The sequence below is a fragment of the Lepisosteus oculatus genome, chromosome 29, assembly GCF_040954835.1.
Source record: "Lepisosteus oculatus isolate fLepOcu1 chromosome 29, fLepOcu1.hap2, whole genome shotgun sequence".
Taxonomy (NCBI): Eukaryota; Metazoa; Chordata; class Actinopteri; order Semionotiformes; family Lepisosteidae; genus Lepisosteus; species Lepisosteus oculatus.
The window spans coordinates 9,273,220-9,292,710 of NC_090724.1; the positions used below are offsets into that span (position 1 = coordinate 9,273,220).

General features: G+C 57.1%; 1 protein-coding gene across 4 annotated transcripts; it reads left to right on the top strand.

Moving 5' to 3' along the window:
* Nucleotides 1-1,539: 1,539 nt before the first annotated feature.
* LOC107079649 (granulocyte colony-stimulating factor receptor-like) lies at nucleotides 1,540-18,200 on the top strand. 4 transcript variants are annotated; one of them, XM_069186083.1, is made up of 15 exons: nucleotides 1,540-2,457; nucleotides 6,036-6,408; nucleotides 8,025-8,145; nucleotides 9,319-9,503; nucleotides 9,592-9,746; nucleotides 10,345-10,513; nucleotides 10,636-10,718; nucleotides 12,453-12,684; nucleotides 13,592-13,780; nucleotides 14,143-14,244; nucleotides 14,358-14,504; nucleotides 15,277-15,402; nucleotides 15,659-15,758; nucleotides 16,166-16,250; nucleotides 16,401-18,200. In XM_069186083.1, the coding sequence occupies exons 2-15, from the start codon at nucleotides 6,336-6,338 to the stop codon at nucleotides 16,863-16,865; spliced, it is 2,232 nt and encodes a 743-aa protein (XP_069042184.1). In that variant the 5' UTR covers nucleotides 1,540-2,457; nucleotides 6,036-6,335; the 3' UTR covers nucleotides 16,866-18,200. The 4 variants fall into 4 exon arrangements, with proteins under 4 accessions (XP_069042184.1, XP_069042186.1, XP_069042187.1 ...); XM_069186085.1 differs by having other exon boundaries at nucleotides 6,222-6,408; XM_069186086.1 differs by having other exon boundaries at nucleotides 1,544-2,457; nucleotides 16,169-16,250.
* The last annotated feature ends 1,291 nt before the right edge of the window (nucleotides 18,201-19,491 follow it).

Sequence of the window (19,491 nt, forward strand, 5' to 3'; positions counted from 1 at the left end):
GGAGCCCCTGTGTTACTCACTACCTGTTCAGACACACAGTTCTGCAGTCTCACAGACTGTGGTCTGCCTGTCAGGTAGTCAGTGATCCACAAGACCATGGAGGCATCAATGCCTTTGAACACCCCCATGTTCCTCACTCTCCACAGGGCGTCTTTCCCACTGGGCAGCAGGTACTGGGCAGTTTGCTGCAGACTGAGGGCTAAAGCAACAGGTATGTGGTCAGAGACAGGAGGGGCTCAGGGAAGCCTGTGGCCCTGCGGGACAGGGGGTGCCCAGATTCTCCGTGTGCCAGTCGTGGGGCACACCTGGATGTCCGGCAGAGCCGAGACACTGAGGTGCAGGAGTGGGGCTGGCCCTGCAGCTGCAGCTTGCAACCTGAAAACGAGTCTTTTTTTAATGATTATTTTTACTTCTTGCATTTCAATACACTTAGCATATTAAAAAGGAGGAGGGCTGCGTGCATTTACTCATTAAAACCTCATTTGCAGCGCTATTAAATCGTTAAATTGGCAGCACTCATAACCGCAGGGGCGAGGGATCTCATTTCCTGTGTTAATTATTCTTCCTTAAAAACGCTCGGCTCGTCCGGCGCTCGGAGCTGAAGGAGATCCAGCGCTCTCGCTGGGTCCCTGTGGATCGCGGGAGCTGTGGAATTCAGACTGTTTCTCTCCTAACAGCCCAGCAGAGAGCAGACTGCAGCGCCGCTGGTCTCCCCTGTGCTGAGAGGCATTAAAAACGCACAAGACTGCCGGCTCCAGCGCTCATGTTTGCTATCTTCAATGCCTCTTGGTGTATTTCGTAAACGTTGAGAACATTGCAAACAATTTTAAGGGGAATTCATGGCGATACTGTCGGCGGCTCAGGACTGAGTGTCCACCGACAGCTAGCGGCGATTTCTCCGGTTCTCTAAAGAGAGAGAAGAGGAGCGCAAGGGAGGGGGGTTGGAGGCACTTGCGCCGAATTGTACCTCCTCCTGCTCCCCACCCTTCCTCACCTCTGCCTGGTCGAAGGTCCGAGCTCTACCGGCAGAGGACACAGCGCAGCCCTGTCCGGGGCTGCACGGAGCTGTACCGCGGGGAGCCCATCTGCGTGAAAGTTGAATCAAACATTGCAAAGAGCTGTCGGTCCGCAAATTCTACCTCCTCTTGGATCGAGGAAGGGTCTCTGAGCTGGCCCGTGCAGTCGACAGTTTTCTCCTGATGGCGTGGAGATCGCAGAGGGTCTTGTCAACCGGAAGTGTGCAAAAAAAGTGCAAAACCACACTATTCTCCATGAACACCGTAAATAGACCAAAACTGCCAGAAGTCAACGCAATAGGAAAATAAAAAGATTATTTTTAGTTTAACTTTATTTTTTTAGAAGCCGGAGAAAACCATTCCAGCTACTGTCTTCATTTAAAAAAACATGCAGACTGATGCATTTGATAAATAATATTTATTTAGATTAATTCTTTTGTACGTTAAATCGCTTTCGAAATTTTAGCTGAGGTAGTGGACATATTGCACAGTCCTGCCAAAAGAAATGTAGATCCTATGTGCGTTACACCTTGAGAAATTGACTTTTGCACATACAATGTTGGTTGATTTTTTTTTCCTGATGTTGTTCTGGATATTAACTGCGCACTGAGTAAGACACAAAATCCGAAGCTTCAGACGGGGTGGTCTAGGCGTTCCCCGGAGCTGCAGACACTAACCAGGCCCGCTGTGTGCGCGCTTCCCGGGATTCAAGCGAGCTCCCGCGCCAGGAGGACATTGACCGGGGGTCCTTCAGGGGGCGGGGGGCTGGGTTGAAACAGGGGCCGGGGCAGCGCAGGACCCAAAACGAAACTGAGATTTTTAGTCAACCGTCGTACTCGGCCTTCAGCGGCCCCTGTTTCGACCCGTCTGTTCCGTCTCCGCGGCGGGTGTGAGGGACCTACCGGAGCCTCCGGAGCGCCGGGCCCCAGCTCGCAGGAGCCCCGACAGTACAGCTGTCTGCGGGGTGTACCAAAAATCAAGGTTAGACTAGTAATTCAGTCAAGAGAGATTTGAAACAAGAACTTCAAACTTTTATGGGAGGTGCTACTTATTTGACTCATTTTTATGGACGTGTGACTTGTCGAAACCTTTTGTTAACCAGCGAGCTAACTAACTAACGAGCTGAGACCCCGGTAACAGCTCAGCACCCCAGCCCCACGGCGCGCTCGCACCCCACGAGGAGGAGGAGGAGGCGCGAGATGCAGGGGGTAGACGTTCCGAGCGGAGCTGCAGGAGCGCCGGCGGTGGGCGGCGTGAGGGAGCGATCTGGCTGCGGAGCGCGTATATAACCCGCATCGCGGCTCCCAGCCCGAGTCGGAGGCGCAGACCCGGGAACGAGCAGGCTCCCCGGCTCGTGACAGCACGCCTTCTCCCTCGAGCTCGTCGCGCGCTGTGGTGGCAAGTGTGCGTCGGGGACATTTGGAGAAAACAGCAGAACGGGGTGAGAAATATTTTTCTTTTTTTTTAAAAAAAGGGGGAAAACCGTTTCAAATGCACGCTGCCTTTACTAGGCGAGAACAAGCAAGATCAAGAGATAAAATATTAAAACTGCAGCAAAAGCTCAAGTGGGTTTGCGGACTGCGTTGGCAAAGATGCGGTGTAGCTCAGAACACAGATTCCGACTCAGTGATTTCTAAAGCGATAACTGATTGAGCGCTGCGCATGTGATTTAATTGTTGCCATCATAAAACATCGCAATAATTAAACCGCTTTGCTCGTCCCTGGCCTCTTACAGACAGCGGTGGCTCTGTGGCTCAGGATCTGCGCCTGTGGAAGGTTGCCGGTTCAAATCCCGCAGCCGGCAGAGGAATCCTACTCCGTTGGGCCCCTGAGCAAGGCCCTTAACCCCAACTGCTCCAGGGGCGCTGTACAATGGCTGACCCTGCACTCTGACCCCCAGCTTCTCTCCCTGTCTGTGTCTCATGGAGAGCAAGCTCGGGTATGGGGAATTCCTAATGCAAGAAATTGTATAGGGCTAATAAAGAAACATTATTATTGAAGACATTTTAAACTGACAGCTGTAAAGACCCCAAATTTCGTAGATTTGTTTCATGTCCTGTTGCTGTTCTCATTCGGAGGCGCTGTTCGATGTGATCAGAAGTGATGATCCGGTGCAGTTAGCGCGCGCTGTGATCCCGGGGCTCCAGCCGGGTCACGCGCAGCTGGCCAGCTCGCGCTGGGCGCTTGTCTCACTCTGTCCCGCATCCACGTCACGGAGCCGCGCTTCTAAAAGCTCGGTCTGTCCCGCGGAGACAGCTGAGCCCGCAGGTGTCCCACTCGCAATGGCGCCGCGGACCCGAGCGCTCACTTGCAAAGCGGAGCTTTCCGAAAGATAATTCATCATTCATCGCTGAGGCTTCGAAATGAACTCAAAATAGGCACAGTAGCAATACTTTCCAGGATGATTTATTGAATGGGGAACAACTAACTTTGTCAGTCAGTGCATCTGCACTAGGCGACATATAGTTAACAATTCAGGTGGGTAGCTGCGCCACCACACCTGAAGAAGGCTCCACGGCCGAAACGTTGTGTTTTCTTTCTTCTTTTTGTCAGCATGGAATAAACCTCTTACTTGTTCCATATAGTTAATAATCCGAATGCAGACAGCAAGTGCGCTTCTCTCAGCTGCTGAAAGAACTGAAACTGAAAGAAAGACTCCGAAGGTGTGATCTGGGAAGGTGGCAGCCCAGTGGAGCCCGGGCGGGCTGGGCGGGCTGGGCGGGGGGCGGTCCGGGAGCCTCAGCTGTCCTGCGCCGCCTCGGGACTTTGAGCCCCGACTCTCCGATTCGCTGCCACCGAGGGCGGATTTCATGTGTATCTCATGGTACATTATCTCCTTCCCTGCTGAAAAGAGAAGAAACAAAACACAACGTTTCGGCTGTGGAGCCTTCTTCGAGCCCTCACACCGGAAGAAGGCTCCGCAGCCGAAACATTGTTTCCTTTCTTCTCTCTTCAGCGGGGAATAAACTGTCCCATTGCAGCCTTCGCATGAGCTTTTATCTCATTACTGCGAGATGGTACATCATCGCGTAATTACGCGCTACACACGATCACCTGAGCGATGAAGCACCTAGACGCTCAGCGGGAACAGTGGGCCAGTGACGCGTCCTGGGGTTTAGTCAGAAGGAAATGTTGCGATTTAAGCTGATGTCATTAGTCATTAGAAGCACAATGACAGTCAGGCGTATCATTAAACAAGATCGCAGTCAGCTCACGATGATGTAGGAGTTGTATAGTTGGTGTGCCATCGCGTGATAATCCCATAAAGCACGCGATAAACTACTGTCTTGTAGTAACGAGAGAACTGTTTCTCGTCATGACGAGGCAGGCTTGAACGATGGTTTCTCTCGCGGGCAGCGGCGCGCCTCCGACGATGAGCGCTCTGCGGGCAAGGCCGGCTGCTTCAGTTCACCGCTGGCCGTTAGTGCTTTTTCATGCAGCGGAAATGTAGCGCCCGATTACAAAAGACACGAGGGGTTCGTGCCGGGGAGAGACATTTTCCGCTCGGGGCCGAATCTCCCGGGCGTGGCTGCCCCGCTCCGCAGCTGTTCCGAGACCCGGCGGGAGCAGCGGGTGTCACGGGTGTGCGGAGCCAGCTGCCCCGGTCAGGCGCACGGCTGGGAGGACAAGGAGCAGGCTCCCACGGACACGTGACGACACGCACACGAGGGCGTGCAGTCTGCGTGTCACCGTGGCCGTGTGCGTGGCAGAACACGGTGCAGCACGCTGCTGCGCCGAGCTGTGTCCATCACCTCACTGCAGGCTGTGAACACAGGATGCTTTCGCTCGGGCAGCTGTTGCACAGACAAAACTCGGTCGTATCGCTTGACCTCCGGCGGCGAATTCAGAGAGCGGTCCAGTCGGAGAGCGGACAGAGACACACACATCTGTTGTTTGCAATCTGAAGTCCGAATGCAGGCGCGCGCGAGCGGTCTTTGATTCTTGGGGGCAGTGTCGCTGCAGTAGCTTTTGGGGGCTCTCGGCAAGATCTTGGGAAGGTGCCCCACACGATCATGATTTGCGCTTAAACTACTGTTATCAGGTCTGAAACACAAACTGATTTTACTATTTAGAACAACTAAATAAAATAATTATAGAACTAGAAAACTTATTAACCAGCTTTGAAGAACACAGAAGTTTCAAACAAGAACAAGAAGCACACATTTTACAACGATAACATGTATTTTTACCTTTTTTTAATTAAAAAACGGGAACGTGAATAACAATAAATAAAGATAAACAAGATCTCCATTGCTTCAAAATTCTAGCAAATGTTAACTTACAAATTACATTTCTGCAATTGAAACCGCAGAGAGGAGGAGTAGAAACAAATACGTAATTAAGCAAGAAACAAGTGTGCTCAGTAGCTAGGGAGGCTGAGCAGACAGGAACATTTAATAAAAACATGTTCTAGAAATCAATTTGTCTGGATTGCGGGAGGCACATCTGCACGCGACAGCAGTGGACCCACAGGGTGTCTGAAGCTCATGATGGCCGGCCCTGTGCCAGGGGTGACCTCAGGCGTGCTGTAATCCTCCTGAGCTCTGAGCAGCTCCTCTCTGCTCCTGCCACTGTCCCTGGGAGAGCGACTGCAATCCGGAGGCAACAGGTTGAACTTACTAAACCCCCGTTTGATGAAATACAGGAGAAAGGAAGTCTTGAGGCAATAACATGCTGTACAATCGTCGAACAGTCTCTTGTACTGTATGCTTGCTTTCACCCTTTGGTTTGGCTGGGCAGTGCCGGGTTCGAGCCAGGCGTGCACCCAGGGCCGGGCCTGGCGCTGGTCCTGGGGCAGCCCAGGTGAGCCGAGCCCTCTGTCGCGACCCAGACTCCTGAGCACACAGCTCTCTGCGGGGCAGAGCCAGGGTGTGGACAAGGTGTCAGGGTGTGGATGTGGAGTCGGGGAGCGGACATGTGTGGACGGGAGCTGGGGGCTCACACGGGGACTCCGCAGGTGCCTGTGGCTGTGCAGCCCCTCCCTGCTGCTCTCTGATGTGGCTCCGGCTTGTTTTTCAGGCAGAGCTGTCTGGCACATGCTGTCGCAGGCAGGAAACGGGCCGGGCTCTCTGAGATTGGGTAACTTGCAGAAAGAGAGAAAAACAGCAGATTAGATGAAGATGCAGATTAGACTGTTTGCCATGTTGGTGCACCACCAGAAGCTTCGCCGCCCATTCAGCCCGCCTTGCTCTGCAATCTTGTCAGCACACAGAACACACCTCGGCGCCCGGAGCTGCTGCCTTCAGACAGCTGGATCTCCGTACTCTGTGGCGCTGTGCTCCTGTCCCGCTGGACGAGTGCCAGTGTGGTTCCCCTGCGATGCCACGGCTGACCTCCTGCATCCCGGGAGTCCTGATGCTGACGGCCTGGGCCTGTGTGGCCGCTGATCCAGGTAACCCCTGCTCTCGGCTCGTTCCGTCTGGCGTCAGATCTCCGTAGCCAGTGGCCCCGAATTCACGGCTGTGGGCGGAGGAGCTCCACAGCCCCAGGGCACCTAAACACAGACTCCTCTGTAGGAGCAGGCCAGCGCTGGCACGGTCCCTGTGATGCATGGGATCACAGAGGATCCTCTTAACAGGATCCGCTGCGGGGGCGGCACGGGGTCGTACTGGTTCACTCAGTCTCCCAGTACCTATCCCAGGCAGAACCCTCTGGTTTGGACCTGGCCCAGTGACTTGGCTACTCACACTCCTGTATCTCTTCTCACCCGGGTCTCTGTGGTGTTTGGGCAGGCCCTGCACTTTCCTTTGTCTGTCCTAGTCCTGGTCTCAATCCCTAGTCCGAACTGTCTGTCTTCCCGACTGGGAACTGGATCTCTTTGGTTTCGGTAATAATTGACGCTTGATGGAGCTTTGACACACCCACAGGTCGTTGTTTTTTTCTTCATGCCTTGTCGCCGCATGTTTCTGCCCTCTGTTCACCTTGTCACTCTGAAGGATGAACGGAAAACAACCCGGGTGCTACGAGCTGCCTCTGAAGTGGTTACAGGAGTGGTTTGCGCCGTTGCGTCGGTTTTTCCAGCTCTCGGCTCCGAATCTTTGAAATGTGGTGTGGATTGTACACGGGTGCTTTATTTTCTGTTCCACAGTGAGAGCGGGGGATCCGGGCCTGTGTAAGTCTGAGCTGACGCCGTTGCGCACAGTTGTGGTGTCCAGATGGGCTGAACGACCTCCACACCAGTGAGGTGGTGGTTTGTTTAGGGCTAAGAGCAGGAGAAGCAGGTTTGATTCCATTAGATCTTGCACAAACGTTCTGAATGGGATCCAGGGTGCAATTACCTTGGCGGCCTCGTCTCATCTGTGCTACAAATCAAGAGAGTCTGAAAGTCCTGTGATGAAGTCATCAAGTGCTGAAACACCTGGAGGAAACCCTGCACAGGGAGTGATGTCTCGAGATCAGCGCTCCAGCAGCCGTGCAGTGCGGGGGAGTGGAGCTGCAGGGCCGCTTTTCTGCTGGTCTGGCTTCTCACTTCCTTCTCTCTCGCTGGCTTATCTCTCTCATCATGAAGAAAACCATCAACGTGCACCACGCCTCTCTCTCTCCCTCCCCCCCCGTCATCTCTCTCTCTTCTTTCTCGCTCTTCTGTCTGTCTTTCGCTCTCTCGTCCCACCTCTGCTTTCTCCAACTCCTTCGGGCCCGGTGCCACCCGGTCCGGCCCGGTCTGGCTGCTGCTGAACGCTCTCCCACTGCGCTGCACTGGAGACTCGACATCGGGGTGCGACACTGGCAGATCCCCTGCACCTTCAGCTCTCTGGATGCGACTCAACGCCACCTGCGTCCGCTTCTCTTTCACCACGACAGGAGCTGCATGAAACTAAAAACGGATCTATTGACTGATGGGTCAATACGAGAGGAGGTCATCCTGACCGATCCCAGTGTTTCCAGAAGCTCCCCAGTGAATCTGCTTCTATGACACAGAGATTGAACCCCAGCAATGCCTTTTTATTGTTACTGAACATTGAGGGGGTTTTAAGGCTGTGGCCCTGCTTGTGTGTTTCCACTTTACAGCGCCCCCTGCCTGGCCCCGGGTGCAGTACTGCGTGCTCATGCACCGCGCCAACATCACGTGTTACTGGGAGCCCGGAGAGGAGCCCCACCTGAACACCACCTACACACTTAACGTTGACGAGTGAGTCAGCCCCCTGCTTGTAGTGTCTTCCATACTGCAGTGCACCTGCCCCTCTTGCCTGTCTCCTCTCCCTTGTCTCTCAACAGGATCCACTGCAGGGCTGCACAGGGTCTAGGTGTCTCAGGTGTTACAACACAGCTTCTCTCCAGTTCTGCACAAGCCAGGCTTGTGGCACGTGCTCTAGATACTGCACTGTATCCAGCGGGATTTTAGCATCATCTCCTTGAGTTTCCCATGGCCTGGCTTCGGACTGGCGGCTGTTGGACGCTGATCTCCTCGAGCTGGGACTTCAACACGCGTTACTGTTTTGCGTGAAAGAAAACAAGGGGACATTTCCGCCACCACTTCCAATCAGACTAACGTGTGATGCCAGAGTCCGGTTCTCGTGGGGCCCTCGGGGCCAGACCTGGCAGTGGGGTGTCTCTGGCCTGGGGGGGGGTGCGTGCCGGCACGTGCCAGTCGAGGGGGTGAGGAGGCCTCTGCTGTGTGCGTGAGAACCACACGCATCGCCTGCTCTGAGAACATCTGATTACAGCCCGATCAGATATGAAAACTCAGCATCAGCTCGCCCCCGTCTGGCTTTCTTATTCCTTCCTGGGGAGATCGGAACGCCAGCCTGCTGCAGAGGAAGCTCTGTGTGTGGCTGCCAACATCCGGCTGATGGTAATCAGGTGGTCAAGACCGCTGGTGCTCCCTTCCTTTGCATCTTCGCTATCTGTCCACCTACCCTGATCTCCATATGTCCCACAGTTTGCACTGTAAATTAGTGGGAGAAGAGATTTGGCCCTCAATTAGGTGGACATTGATCATTGACCACCTCGATACCAGGCCACCTGGTCACCCGGTGTTTTGTTGCCTAGATACCAGGCCACCTGGTCACCCGGTGTTTGGTGGCCTAGACACCGGTCACCCAGTGTTTGGTTGCCTAGATACAAGGCCACCTGGACACCCGGAGTTTGGTTTCCTAGATACCAGGACACCTGGACACCCGGTGTTTGGTTGCCTAGATACCAGGCCACCTGGACACCTGGTCTGTGGATCATTTGGTCACCTGTCACCAGGGAGACACTTTGGCCCGAGTCTTGGTTCAGGAAGTGCTGGGTGAAACGAGTGATAGAAAACTTTGAGTGATGATGATGCCGAGGACCAAGCACTGTGTATCGCCCCCTGCAGGGCGAGGGGTCAGTGCGACAGCATCTTTGAGAAGGGGCTGAGGGAGCAGTGCACACCTCTGGCGGGTCAGTGGCACTGCACAGTGTCCGGCGGCGAGATGTACAACTACTACATAGTGACCGTGACGGCCCGGGACGCCAGGGGCAGCGCTACCTCCCCGCGCCTCTGTCTGTGGAACGAGTCAGGTACGGGTGGGAAAACGCCTGTCCAGCCCCCCTCTCCCTCTCCCTCCCCCTCTCACCCTCCGCCCCCCCCCCCCTCTCTGTCCCGCAGTGAAGCTGTACCCTCCGGTCCTCCACCGGCTCGCTGCTGTCCCGGGACAGGCTCGCTGTCTCCGGCTGCACTGGGCTCTGCTGCCTCCCGTCACTTCAAGGCAGGTCTCCAACGGCATGGTGGAGCTGCAGCTGGAATACCGGGCAGTGGGACAGGTCAGTGCACATCCGGAATACCGGGCAGTGGGACAGGTCAGTGCACATCCGGAATACCGGGTAGTTGGATGGGTCAGTACACATCCGGAATACCGGGCAGTGGGTCGGGTCAGTGTCCATCTGGAATACCGGACTATGGGATGGGTCAGTACAGATCCGGAATACCGGGCAGTAGGTCGGGTCAGTGTCCATCTGGAATACCGGACTATGGGATGGGTCAGTACAGATCCGGAATACCGGGCAGTGGGTCGGGTCAGTGTCCATCTGGAATACCGGACTATGGGATGGGTCAGTACAGATCCGGAATACCGGGCAGTAGGTCGGGTCAGTGTCCATCTGGAATACCGGACTATGGGATGGGTCAGTACAGATCCGGAATACCGGGCAGTAGGTCGGGTCAGTGTCCATCTGGAATACCGGACTATGGGATGGGTCAGTACAGATCCGGAATACTGGGCAGTGGGTCGGGTCAGTACAGATCCGGAATACCGGCAGTGGGTCGGGTCTTCTGGACAGAGCTCTATTCGTGTGAAGCACATCCAGACGGTTTTGATTCTCCGCCCGCCTGACCGAGCCGAACCTGTCGCCCGCCCCGCAGCGCCGGGCTCGGCAAGCGGACCTGGGCCTGCAGACGTCCAGCAGCGCCACCCTGTGCCTCTTCTCCCCCTTCACCCGCTACTCCGTCCAGCTGCGGACCCGCTTCCACGGCAACAGCCGCCACTGGAGCGAGTGGAGCTCGGCGCTGGAGACCCGGACAGAGGAGGCTGGTGAGGACAGGGGGGGAGCACACCCATCCTCTTCCTCAGATCCCCCGGTGTGGAGGAAGGGTGAAGCAGGGAGTGCGCTGCACTAACTCTCCTCTCCTCTCCTCCGGCGCCGTCCGGTCCAGCCCCTGCGGTCGGGCCTCAGCTCTGGAGACGGGAGGGGGCCGTGAGCGCAGACGGCCGGCGCCGAGTGACCCTGCAGTGGAAGGTGAGTTGCTGGTGTCCGCGGGGGTACAGCTCTCCCCTGGGTGTCCCCCAGACCAGGGGGGCAGGAGAGAGACACTGCTTCAGCAGGTGAATGGAGCAGGAGCTTCAGGGGGGTCGGATTGTTCATATCGTTCTCGATCAACGCCACTCGCAGGATCTTCGGATCCACTGGGAGGGGCTTTTAAAATCCTGTTCCGGAAGGGACGAGGCAGGTCTGCCCCCCAGCCGAGCTCTGAGCTCCTGAGCACATCAGGCGACAAGCTGCTGATGACAGGCCAGTGAAGGGTGTGATCTCGCTGCCCTGGACACAGGCGACCCTCAGAGGGGGGGTCACGACAGCTGCCTGAGTGTACGGGGGCGGAGCGGTGGCTCTGAGGCTCAGGTTCTGCGCCTGTGGCTGGAAGGTTGCCGGTTCAAATCCCACAGCCGGCAGAGGAATCCTACTCCGTTGGGCCCCTGAGCAAGGCCCTTAACCCCAACGGCTCCAGGGGTGCTGTACAATGGCTGACCCTGCGCTCTGACCCCCAGCTTCTCTCCCTGTCTGTGTGTCTCATGGAGAGCAAGCTGGGGTCTGTGAAAAGATCATTCCTAATGCAAGAAATTGTAAAGGGTTAATAAAGTGATGTTGTTGTTATTGTTATATGATGATGGGTGTGTCGGGTCCTGCGAGTGTGAGTGTGTTGGGGGGGGCTCTCAGCTGTCTGCAGTGGATTCCCAGGCTTTGGACGAAATGCGTCGCTTTTCTTGGGCGGGCTGCCAGTAGACTGATCCCAGTACAGCAGCGGCCCAGGGCAGGCAGGACCCCGAGCCTCAGCGGGGCACGAGAGCTTCACCCCCCAGTCGCTGCAGCGCCTCTGAGATCAGAGCTGCAGGACGCAGGAGCACAGGCAGTGGGGTCGCGGTTTGAACACGGTTGACAGCTTTTGGTCCACCCGACCTGAGCCAGTCACAATAATAATAATAATAAAAAATTGCTTACACTTCTAAAGCACTTTTCTGGACACTCTACTCAGAGCTCTTCACAGGTAATGGGGATCCCCTCCACCCCCACCCGGATGATGCGCCAGTCCTCTCCCCACACACCAGCTCTCAGTGGGGAGGAGAGCAGAGTGATGAAGCCAGTTCAGAGATGGGGATTATTAGGAGGCCATGATGGGTAAAGGCCAGGGGGAAATTTGGCCAGGACACTGGGGTAACACCCCTACTCTTTTCGAGAAACACTCTGGGATTTTTAATGACCACAAAGAGTCAGGACCTCAGTTTTACGTCTCAGCTGAAGGACGGCGCCTTTTTACAGTGTAGTGTCCCCATCGCTATACTGGGGCATTAGGACCCACACAGACTGCAGGGTGAGAGCGCCCCCTACTGGACCCACTCACACCTCTTCCAGCAGCAGCCTCAGCTTTCCCAGGAGTCTCCCCTCCAGGTACTGGCCAGGCTCACAGCTGCTGGGCTGCAGGGGCTGCAGGGTGACAGAGCTGCTAGCAGTGTAGTTAGCGTCCTCTACAGCAGGACCGTGTTCTCTGTGCTTCTGATGCTATAGCAGTGAGGAAGAGGATAGACACTGTCTGCAACTATTTAACCCTGACCCACATCACCGCCTTGACTCGAACCCGAACCCTAGCACTATTCACCCACCCTCGGCCCCCATGAGCCCCAGCCTGGGAAGGCTGCTGAAGTGGCGGAAACGTTACTGATGTTGTTCTATTTCTTGCTTTGCCCTCCTCCTCCTCAGCCCCTGCTGCAGAGCCAGGCTAACGGCAAGATCCTGGGGTACAATGTGACGTGCTGCTGGGAGGGCGCCCCCCAGGAGCAGGAGCAGCAGGAGTGCGGGGTCCTGCCCCCTCAGCGCACTTCCTGTGTCCTGGTGCTGCCCGCGCCGCTCTGCTCCTGCTCGCTCTCCGCCTTCAACGCCGCAGGCCACTCCCCCCCAGCCCGGATCGCCCTCCCGGACGCCGGAGAGAGGGGTAGGGGACCGCTCGATCCCTGGATCAGCTGGGGTATCAGATCGGCTCACAAGGGTCTGACGTCTTGCAAACCAGTTCCCTGCCTCTGCGATCTTGGTGTGCGCTTGTGTGACCGTCGTGGGGCGCGAACCCGGGTCTCCGGCGGAACGCCCGAGGGAAGCAGCCCAGTGAGCTAAAGGAGACCTCCCCCAGCCCAGGTGCTGAGGTCCCTGCTAGGTGCAGGGAGGGCGATGACGTCACCATGTCCAGACTAGCTCCGCTGCACAGCAGACACTCTGGGAGTCCAGTGGTCTGGGGTCTCTGCTCCTGCGGCCCCACTGGGTGAGCAGTGGTCTGGGGTCTCTGCTCCTGTGGCCCCACTGGGTGAGCAGCGATCGGCTCTCTGCTCCTGCGGCCCCACTGGGTGAGCGGCAGTCGGCTCTTTGCTCCTGCGGCCCCACTGGGTGAGCAGTGGTCTGGGGTCTCTGCTCCTGCGGCCCCACTGGGAGTCCAGTGGTCTGGGGTCTCTGCTCCTGCGGCCCCACTGGGTGAGCGGCAGTCAGCTCTCTGCTCCTGCGGCCCCACTGGGTGAGCAGTGGTCTGGGGTCTCTGCTCCTGCGGCCCCACTGGGAGTCCAGTGGTCTGGGGTCTCTGCTCCTGCGGCCCCACTGGGTGAGCAGCGGACGGCTCTCTGCTCCTGGCTGGGATTGATACACCCTGTGTGGAGCCTAGCTGCCCTGCTTGTGGCAGGAGAGTGAGAGAGAATCTCAGAGTCACAGACACTCCTGGAGAGTGGGTAGACTGACCCTTTTTAAGAAGAAAAACACATCTTTAGGAAAAACAAAACCAAAATGTGCCTGGATTTGTAACGATGTTTTCATCAGCTGTGCTGTAATCAATAACCCAACACAACATGTTGATCTCTCAGTGCTCCCGCCCCCTATGGCTCTGACTGTTACCCCATTGGATGACAGCAGCCTGAGTGTAAGATGGACACCTCCACTCAGCCAATCGGTGACCGGCTTCGTTGTGGAGTGGTGCCCACTGTCTGAAGTGACCCCCTGTGTGCCACACTGGCTCAGGCTGGCCGGCAATGTCACCGAGACTGTCATCACAGGTGAGTCCACCTGCGTGCCTTCCTCAGGGCCTGCTGCTCCTTGCCCTTATTCGGCAATTTTTGGTCCGGTCTTTGACAAAAAATGCAGCTCTCTATCACCTCTGATACCTACATCTTAACTAAAAAAACCCAGAAGCTCTTGCACACGAGCAGGGTTTAGAGAAACTGAATCTGAGGTGGAGACAGAGGCCCACTGGACTGTTGGTGCTGGAGACGGAGACACAGTGGACAGTCGGTGCTGGAGACAGAGACAGAGACACACTGGACGCTCGGTGCCCAGCTGTCCCCTGGCTGCGGGCTGTGTCTGAGACAGAGGCGACGGGGCGTCCAGATGTGTGAGCGCTGTGTGTCCCTGCTTGCAGAGGCCGTGGAGCCGCGGGTGCGCTACAATGTGTCGGTGCGGGCTCTGCGCCAGGGGCGGGGAGGGGCAGCGCTGTCCTTGCCAGCCTACAGCCGACAGGGAGGTGAGTCCAGCCCTGCTGTCCAGCCCTGCTCTCTTCCTCTGTGCACGTCCTGCTGCTGCTCGCCTCCTTCGGCTTCCCCCTTCACTCCCTCCTCTCCTGCGTGTGCCCCTCAGCGCCCTCTGCTGGCCCCCGGCTGCGCGTCACGGACACCTGGATTGGCGGCGTGGCTCTGCAGTGGGATCCCATTCCCATCCACCTCCGGCACGGATTCATCCGCAACTACACCGTGTGCTACTGCGGCGCGGACAACAGGACCCAGCGTGAGTACCGCTGCCCCGCTGCCCGTGTGTGTGCGTCCGTGTGCGTCCTCCGGACAGTCTCCGTGTCTCCGTGTGCGTCCCTGCATCCGTGCATCCCCCGGACAGTCTCCGTGTCTCCGTGTGTGTCCGTGTCTCCATGTGTGTCCGTGTCCGTCTGTGTCTCCGTGTGTCTCCGTGTGTCCGTTTGTCCGCCCGCGCAGGACCGTGCTGAGTGTCTCTGTGTCTCTGTGTGTCCCCGTGTGTGTCCCCTGCGCAGGACCGTGCTGAGTGTCTCTGTGTCTCTGTGTCTCTGTGTGTCCCCGTGTGTGTCCCCCGTGCAGGATCGTGCTGAGTGTCTCTGTGTCTCTGTGTCTCTGTGTGTCCCCGTGTGTGTCCCCTGCGCAGGACCGTGCTGAGTGTCTCTGTGTCTCTGTGTCTCTGTGTGTCCCCGTGTGTGTCCCCTGCGCAGGACCGTGCTGAGTGTCTCTGTGTCTCTGTGTCTCTGTGTGTCCCCGTGTGTGTCCCCTGCGCAGGACCGTGCTGAGTGTCTCTGTGTCTCTGTGTCTCTGTGTGTCCCCGTGTGTGTCCCCTGCGCAGGACCGTGCTGAGTGTCTCTGTGTCTCTGTGTGTCCCCGTGTGTGTCCCCTGCGCAGGACCGTGCTGAGTGTCTCTGTGTCTCTGTGTGTCCCCGTGTGTGTCCCCTGCGCAGGACCGTGCTGAGTGTCTCTGTGTCTCTGTGTGTCCCCGTGTGTGTCCCCCACGCAGGACCGTGCTGAGTGTCTCTGTGTTGCAGACGTGGCCGTGCAGGGCCTGGAGCGCCGCTGCACTCTGAGCGGCCTGGCCGGCACCTACCGCATCCACGTCACGGCCAGCACGGACGCCGGGAGCGCGGCGGGGGAGGCGGTCACCGTGGCGATGGGTGAGGATGCCGGGGTCGAGCGGTGAGTGCCGCCAGCCCTGCTCTTCGGCTGAGGTAGGGGCCGTCTTACCAGCAGGGTCCGGGCGGCAGCAGGAGGCGCCCTGTCGTTGTCGATTAAACGAGGATGAAGTCGGGTGGGCGAACACTGCAGGTCTGGCTCCCTGAGAAAGCAATCAGAGTAGTGGGGTGGGCAGTGCAGGGGGGGTCTCTGGACAGAGCGCAGCTCTGACTCCCTGTCGCTGTCTGTCTGTGTCAGAGGACGGGATGAGCCCTGTGGTGACGACCAGCCTGTACTGCGTAGCTCTGCTCCTCCTCGGTGTCTTCGGGCTCCTGGCCTGCCTGCACCTCCGCCACAGGTGAGTACAGAGCCAGACTGCGCCCCGAAACCAGCAGCACCCGCCTTCGTCCACCCGTGTCTGTCAGAGAACCCCCCAGAGCTACTTCCTCACAGTGCAGCCTCGGAGATGCTGCTTGTTAGACACAGGCAGTCTATGTATATATTCCTTCACATGCAGTATACACACACGTGGAATGGGCAGGCGTAAGATGGTTCTGTCCCCTAGATGTTGTGATGTGGCAATGGCTAATTAATATTTAAGATTCGTTCAGATCCGTCCATTAGTCATGTCTGCCCAGTAGTGATGGGGACATCACAAACCCAGCATCACCTTTGCTTGGAGAGAGCAGAGCGCAGCAGATCAGAGCCCGTGATCTGGGGGTTCCTGCATCTTCAAGCCTGGCCTGATGCTCTGTGTGTCTCCAGCAGGATAAAGAAGCAGCTCTGGCCAGTTGTCCCTGACCCTGCAAATAGCAGTCTGGCCTCCTGGACCCCAAAAAAGCTCCTGAAGGTAAGAGGGGGGCTGAGTGGGCTGGAGAGCTGCTCTGAGCTGTTGATCTAGGTTAGGGCCAGGCTGCTGCTGTGTCTGCGGTTCTGGGGCTTGGAGGGACACTGAGGGCTGGAGCAGTGACCCCCCTCTCTCTCTCTTGCGCTCCACCAGGACTTCAGGGACTCTTGCTGTCAGCCCCAGGGCCTCTGCGTGCTGCAGGGCGAGGGCGACAGGCGGCCAGCGGCTGTCCTGGCCCTGCGGGGTGACCCGGGCGTCTCCGAGGAGCTGGCCCTGCTGCCCGAGGCCCCGGCGCCGTGCCCGCAGGCCGAGCCGGGCTACGTGGACTACTCCATGGTCATGAACCACACGTACAGGGGCTCCCCGTCCGCCGGCTGGCCGGGGCCCCCCGCGGGGCCACCCCCGCACCCCTACGCCAACACCTCCCCGGCCGAGACCGCCCTGCGCCCGCCCCCCGCGGCCCCCCAGGGGGAGGAGGACCCCTCCGTGCTGGAGGCCCTGACCACCTTCCCCCTGCTCCTCCAGCTCATCCTGCAGGGCGGCCGCCCCGACGCGGACCTGCCGGGCCTGCAGGACCTGCGGCCCCTGAACTGGGCCGGCCCTCCGCACGACGCCTGAAGCCCAAACCCGCGGCGCAGGTCCGGAGGTCTGCAGCGACGGGAGGCCGCTCTGGCTCGTTGGGTTCTGCCTGGGGACGCTCTAACCTGAGAACGAACTGGCAGACCGACTTCCTGTTGGCAGGGGCTCTGCAGCAGCAGCTAGTGTGGCTGCTTTGCTGCCCCCCCTCGTCCACCCCGAGTGCCCCTCGGAATCGCCAGTTATTAAAGAGACTGGCACTGGGGGCTGGGGTCGCGGCTTAAATCCTTCAGCGTGCTCTCTGCTGCCTGTAGCTCAGGCCTGACCCCTGCTGGAGGCACACAGGTCCCGTCCGTCAATGAAAGGTTAATTGGCGCTTTGCCGAAACTCTGCTGGCTCTGTGAGCCATTTCGTGCAGCCTGGTTACTACTAATTGCTTACTCTTCTATAGCGCTTTCCTGGACACTCCACTCAGAGCTCTTCACAGGTAATGGGGATCCCCTCCACCACCCACCTGGATGATGCACCAGTCCTCTCCCCACACACCAGCTCTCAGTGGGGAGGAGAGCAGAGTGATGAAGCCAGTTCAGAGATGGGGATTATTAGGAGGCCATGATGGGTGAAGGCCAGGGGAAAATTTGGCCAGGACACAGGGGTAACACCCCTACTCTTTTTGAGAAACACTCCAGGATTTTTAATGACCACAGAGAGTCAGGACCTCAGTTTTCTGAAGGATAGTGCCTTTTTACAGTACAGTGTCCCCGTCACTATACTGGGGCATTAGGACCCACACAGACTGCAGGGTGAGCGCCCCCTACTGGCCCCACTAACACCTCTTCCAGCAGCATTCTTAGCTTTCCCAGGAGTCTCCCCTCCAGGTACTGGCCAGGCTCACACCTGCTGGGCTCCAGTGGGCGGCCAGCTGGGAGCTGCAGGGTGACAGAGCTGTTGCTGATTAGCGCTCATCTTGGGGGAACCATCTTAAATCGCGTCTGTCAGTCTCGGGCCGGGCCTGATCCCGGTCTTGGAAACTGGCCTTGTGTGAGTGTAGACAGTAGACTGTAAACAGGGAGTAACCGTGAACTATAACAAAGTGCATTGCGGAGTCATTTCTCTCAATCCAGCTGGCTGGACAGCGCCAACAGCACAGAAAAGCAAAGCTAAATTCCTTTTTTCTTGTGTCCGTTTCATCATATTGAACTTAATTTGTTGCAAGTTCGCGAAAACGTAAGCACGCATGTCATAACTTTGTAAATGGCGTACCGTTTGTATCTGACGTTATTTTAGCTATTGTGTTTTCGGGAATTGTGAGGTTTAAGTTGTTGCACTTTATGTCTTCGTGGTGGTTTTATATTAAATGATTTTGGTTGCGTACAATGGGGGTGTTTTTATGAAGCGCCGACCTGCGCGCACAGCTCAGCGCTCCGGGACCGGTCGGCTGCTGTTGCGGCGCGGTGCGGACGCCAGAGGGCGCTCTGCGACAGCTTCAGGCAGCGCGCCCTTGAGCGCCTTCCAAAGATATCAACCCGCCTTTCCAGCATTTCAGGTAACGAATTTCAAAACGGGCTGAAACGGCACATGAATAAATTATTCATCGGGCTGTTGAGGAGTAAACACGTGCAGACGTATTCATGAGAGTGTCCGTACAAAGGCAAAGAAAAGCGACAATGTTTCCTTTCAAAATGCAGTAAAGACAAAAATCCCCCACCGTTTAATTCAAACAATTAGTAAACGGAACAGCAGCAGGCGGGAGAACTGGACTTGAAACACACGTACAATTTAATTCTGTCTTTTCCTGAAGCCATAAAGAAATAATGGATCTGAGTCACTTTAGACTTGAACAGAGGAGCCGATGAAGGGATTCGAGTATCCAAAGTCCTCCAGGGAGCCGGCAAGGTCAGCCCACGTCCTCAACAGTGAAGCGCCACCGTCGTTCCTTAATTTACCGCTTCGACCCACCTCTTTGGCGAAGCCCGGGTTTTATTTTAATCCGCTGCCATCCCGGGATCAAAGGCGCCGCCGTCCTGTCCCGGGACCCTCCCGTGCTGTGGAAGCGAGCCGGGAGACGGGAGGAGTTCCGGTCCACGCCGCCTCCTCCCTGGACTGGCTCGCAGCTCAGACATTGTTCCTGCACCCCCGCAGGGAGCTGCTCCCCCCCGAGGCGAGGTCACACCTCTGTCTCCCTCACGCGTGAACAGCAGAGGGCCGTTTTCATGCGATGTGACCACAAACTGGACCGAGGCAGACCTGGCTGCCCAGAGAGGACAGGCTGTGCTCCCACTGCCAGCGAGGAGAAATAGAGACAGAGGAGCACTTCCTACTGCACTGTGACAGATCCTCTGGGATTAGAGAAACATTCTTCCCCAAATCTACAATTCTAATCCCAGAATTCCCACACCTGTCAGAATCAGTACAACTCCCAATCCTATTAGATAAGGGATAAGATCACTTTATTGGCCCTATACAATTTCTTGCATTAGGAATGTGTCTTTTCACAGACCCCAGCTTGCTCTCCATGAAACACACAGACAGGGAGAGAAGCTGGGGGTCAGAGCGCAGGGTCAGCCATTTATACAGCGCCCCTGGAGCAGCTGGGGTTAAGGGCCTTGCTCAGGGGCCCAACGGAGTAGGATTCCTCTCCGGGCTGCGTGATTTGAACCAGCAACCT

Excerpts from the sequence above, each read along its gene's own strand:
- LOC107079649 (XM_069186083.1), top strand. The coding sequence starts at position 6,336 with ATGCCACGGCTGACCTCCTGCATCCCGGGAGTCCTGATGCTGACGGCC. Across the intron at positions 6,409-8,024 it reads CTGTGTGGCCGCTGATCCAG|CGCCCCCTGCCTGGCCCCGG; the intron begins GTAACCCCTGCT and ends TCCACTTTACAG. Across the intron at positions 15,403-15,658 it reads GGCGGTCACCGTGGCGATGG|AGGACGGGATGAGCCCTGTG; the intron begins GTGAGGATGCCG and ends TGTCTGTGTCAG.